Source organism: Gossypium raimondii, chromosome 10 (assembly GCF_025698545.1).
Source record: "Gossypium raimondii isolate GPD5lz chromosome 10, ASM2569854v1, whole genome shotgun sequence".
NCBI lineage: Eukaryota > Viridiplantae > Streptophyta > Magnoliopsida > Malvales > Malvaceae > Gossypium > Gossypium raimondii.
Window position 1 is genome coordinate 6,751,803 of NC_068574.1, and position 4,430 is coordinate 6,756,232.

The following is a 4,430-nucleotide window of genomic DNA, read 5'->3' on the forward strand; positions in this document are numbered from 1 at the left end:
ACTTTGAATCTTGGATTCTAAATCTTGAATTTGGGACCTTGAAGTCCTATACCTAGATCATTGACCATGGACCTTAGACTTTTAATTATAGATCCTAGACCCTAGACCCAAAGTTCAAGGGGTCGAGGGTCTAGGGTTTCAGGATTCGGAATTCAGGATTGAAAAAAAAACTAAAATAACATTAAATGATTGATAAAAAATACAAAATAATATGATGTGTTTATTTCATATAATTATTTCCCTGTATTTGGATAGCAAATGGCGGAAATTGTTTGGAAGTGTTAATCTCACCACAGCTTTGGTATTCTGGTGGAGGATAACAATAACATGCCAGCGGGGACAAAAGTCATGCCAATGGAAGTACTTTTTTTTTTTAAAAACCTCTTTTCGTTTGAAAGTGGATTTTTATAAATATTACATATATTGTATAATATAAATATAAATTGAGCAGTTATAAGAAAAATATATATATTATTAATTAGGTTATTATATATAAGATTTGTTTTTATATTAAAATCCAATAAGTATAAAAAACTTTTATTATGTTTATATTTATTATTTAATATATAAATGGTTTCCTTTTTTATATTTTATTATATATAAACTTAATTTTAATTTAATTTAATTTCATCTAAATTTCATGACTATAATAATTAATTTTATTCTCATCGTTGTGTATCAAAAGAAACTTTAAGGTGAATTTCAAGAAAAATATATTAAAAGTTATAAACGTAAGAAATATGTATTGGTTTAGAAGAATTAATATATATTTTGGTACTTGAAATTGACTTTAAAGTTTAAATTAGTACCTAAGGATTTTTTTTATCTAATTAAGTGTCTAAACTTGGCCTCAAGGTTCAATTTGAAACCTAAGCTTGACTTTTTTGTTTAAATTAGTACCTAAACTTGACTTCATAGTTCAATTACCGAAAATACTAATTTAGACTAAAAAGTTAAATTTATGTGCCATTTAGGCCAAGAAGCGAAGCTGAAGTGCCTAATTGGATGAAAAGAAATTTGAGTTATCAAATTGAACCAAGTAGCTAATTGGATAGAAATGTAAAAATTTGAAGCAAGCTGAGCCTATTTAGCCCTTTAGAAAAAGGCATTGGAAGCAAAGCGTGCAATGAGTCACAAATGCGAAAAGGCAAATCTTGTTGTGAAGATGCAAAATAAAAAGAGTTGAGCAGCGGAGGAGAAAAAGCTAACAATGTTTGTGATGATTTTCCAACTGTATACAATGCCCCCATCACAAGCCATCATGGTGTTTCCACTTCACTTTTTCTTTAACCATGTACCATCAACCAAAATATATTTCTTATTCCAGACACTGACAACTAAACTAAGCTGTTTATCAAAAGAATCAAACAACATTTCTCTTCTTGTGTGATCCTCTGTTATTTATACTCGTTTACATTTTCTCATGGCATTGTCACCTGAATCCATGCCTGAAAAGCCCTTCGATTTCCGTGCACCGCCGCCATCTCCGATCGCTAGTGGCCGCAGGTCCTGCGTCACCAATGAGGATGTTCTCTCTGAATTCCTTGAACATTCTCTACGTGTCCCTGATTTGGTTTTGCCTGACAAGGTGTTCCCTAGGCAGAACTTCATTGAAAACCCACCCAAGATTGATTTCCAGCTGTTGAGTTCCATGGAAAGCGACTCTCTTTCCAAGATTTTGGATTCCATAGCAAGAATCGGGTGCTTTCAGTTGGTGAATTATGGAATTGAGGGAGAATGTATACGGTCAGCCCTGGCAGCTGCTGCTGGCATTTTTCAGCTACCACCGGAGAAACGAAGGGCAGTGACAAGGTCACCACCAGAGAAGTTATACGGCTTCGAGGAAGCTCATGGGGAAAAAGAAGAAGAAGGTGAAGGCAAAGTGAGTGAAGAGTTTGTGTGGTGTAGAGGTGCAGGCTTGAAGTTGGAAATGGAGGCGATTTGGCCTGTTGGCTACTCCAATTTCAGGTAACGACAAACAATGCTTGTCTTTTGCTGTTTTATCATTTAGTTTTGGCCGTATTTAATATACAAAATATTTGGGACGTTGTTCTTTTCAACATATTCAGCGAGAAGATGGAGAGTCTACTGTGTGACATTGAGAAAGTGGCTGAGAAAATTCTGATGGCCATCAGGCAAAATTTGCCACCAAAAACAGACTATGAAAATGATATGAAGCAAGGGCAAGGTGGCATTGGGTCTGGATGTTTTGTGTACAAGCATAGCCGGAATATGTCAGCTGAGAAATGCAGTGGATCTCTAAGGTATGATGTGATCAGAATGCTAATAAGAGGGTTTGATTATTCACATGCCTTGTGTTTGCATGTGTGTGATGGATCTTCTGAGTTTCATGTGTATTCAAAGAAAGGTTGGGTATCTTTCTGCCCTGATAAAGATGCCTTGGTCATAACAGTTGGGGATCAAACTCAGGTAACTTTTACATACTTTCTAAGATTGCTTTGGCCTTTTATGTGGTTGCTGCTTTTCGTTTTTGCCAATTAACTTCAAACTAAAGGACCGATTAGCTAAACTCAACTGGTTCATGCGGTCACCCAGCGAGTTTGGGTCTTTTGGTAGGTGCTGATGACAAAAAATTATATATTATGTATCTGCTTTATGGGACAACATAATGCTAGATAATGTAACACATTAGCAATGACAGCTATGTGGGTCTGATATCATGATATGGTGGAAACTGAATGGAGGAAATGATGAGCAATCAGTGTGTCATATCTCTGCTCTCCTGTAAATGTAAAAATATGAAATATTAGTCCATACTCATTACTACATAAATTTCTGTTGCTGCTGGTACAGGCATTAAGTGGTGGACAATTCAAGCATGTAATTGGGAGGCCCATCTATAAAGGAGAGGAAGAAGACTGCATTTCAATGGCATTCCTTTACTCTCCTCCAAGCACCACCAACACCACCAAGGTTGATCCACAAAAGGGGAAGAACACTATTTCACTCAGCCAACAGGCTATTGCTGCAATCGTTTTGACACTTGTTTACCATATTTTAGTCTTTGTTTACAACAAATTCTAATGCTGTTAAGAGTCATCATCCATCAAGCAATGAAGAGACTACACATCTTGATAATATATATACTTAAATTTTTGCCACAGATTTTAAATCTTATTTACTTTTAGCCAATGGAAAATGTCCTGGTATGACCTTGCTAAATTGAGATGCGAAGACCTCTCCTTTGGGATGTGCCTAGAAAATAAATGGATGTTAATACGTTAGAGAACAACATGGTAAACCCAAAACAAGCATTCCAAAAAATATTTGAAGGTGGTTGAGTTGCTTTGACCTACATCCATAACTCACCACCCAAACCAAAGTGCCCTTCTCACCGTCTTTTATTGGAACATCCTTATTGATTAACTTGGCCGGTTGAGCCAAGTTACAAGTTATAATATTTTTATTATAGAATAATCTTTTACCTACTTACAAGTCATGGATGTGTACAAATAATTACTAATAAATTTGTTACCATTTGTAAGTTTTACATATGAATTAAACTATAAATCGTCCTCACAAATATTACAACTTTAATCCAACTTTTTAATATTCAGATTAAAGTGATGAAACACACTTTCAAAGAAGATAATTGGAAGTAGTGATGCTTTGTGGGATAGTTTGTAAAAAGTGGTCTCAGGTAATTTCTTCTTTACTATTGATGGATGCTTGATCGTGCCATTTGCTAGGGTTTACTCTACAACTTTCTAAAATTAAGAGCGTCGAAAATATAATTTTTTTAATTTAATGGTACTCTAAATAAATAGGCTTAATTTGCAAAAAAAAAAAAAATCTCAATTGAGGGTGGTTGAATCACAATTATGAAATTCAACAAAGTTTATGATTTTTTTTTGACAAAAAAAATAAAAGTGCATCAATAACAAAATAATATTAGTATTAGCAAGATTATATATCAAGAGTCGTCTATCTGATCGTATCTGGTCAGCAACCCTTGAATGAGCTACATGGAACATTTTGGGATCAATGGATAATTCCTTTCATCAATCCGATCAAAATATGAGGAATAAAATTTACATTTTTGATATCTATTTAATTTTTACATGCATAACTCTTAAATTCTTAAAATTAAATCTCTGTTCCACTTACTATTGATGCCTCCCTGAATCTCCTTGATAGTTAGAATATAGTCTATCTCAACGATAATTCTATCCCAATTACCATATCCTATCTTCACATCCATCTACCGTGTTCATCTTTTGTTATTGCTGCCGAAAATGCCAATCGTGAAGACCATCAATGTTCAGCTTGAAAGAAGCAAGAGATGGTGGACTCCATACTTGATTAAAAAATTAAAAAAAGAAAAAATCAAGGGAAAAGAATTGGGTTGGGCCAGGTTTGAGTGTCGATACTCGCTGAAAAGATAGCAATAAAATTCAAAACCCCCGACA

The 4,430-nt window shown here is 34.4% G+C and overlaps 1 protein-coding gene across 1 annotated transcript; it reads left to right on the top strand.

Annotated features, from left to right (window-relative positions):
• Nucleotides 1-1,104: 1,104 nt before the first annotated feature.
• Nucleotides 1,105-3,124, top strand: LOC105778699 (flavanone 3-dioxygenase 2). Its single transcript, XM_012602454.2, has 3 exons — nt 1,105-1,968; nt 2,070-2,430; nt 2,815-3,124. Exons 1-3 carry the CDS (start codon nt 1,424-1,426, stop codon nt 3,043-3,045), a joined length of 1,137 nt encoding a protein of 378 aa, XP_012457908.1. The 5' UTR covers nt 1,105-1,423; the 3' UTR covers nt 3,046-3,124.
• The last annotated feature ends 1,306 nt before the right edge of the window (nt 3,125-4,430 follow it).

Coding starts and splice junctions, on each gene's coding strand:
- LOC105778699 (XM_012602454.2), top strand. CDS start 1,424: ATGGCATTGTCACCTGAATCCATGCCTGAAAAGCCCTTCGATTTCCGT. Junction 1,969..2,069: donor GTTGGCTACTCCAATTTCAG/GTAACGACAAAC, acceptor CAACATATTCAG/CGAGAAGATGGAGAGTCTAC. Junction 2,431..2,814: donor CAGTTGGGGATCAAACTCAG/GTAACTTTTACA, acceptor CTGCTGGTACAG/GCATTAAGTGGTGGACAATT.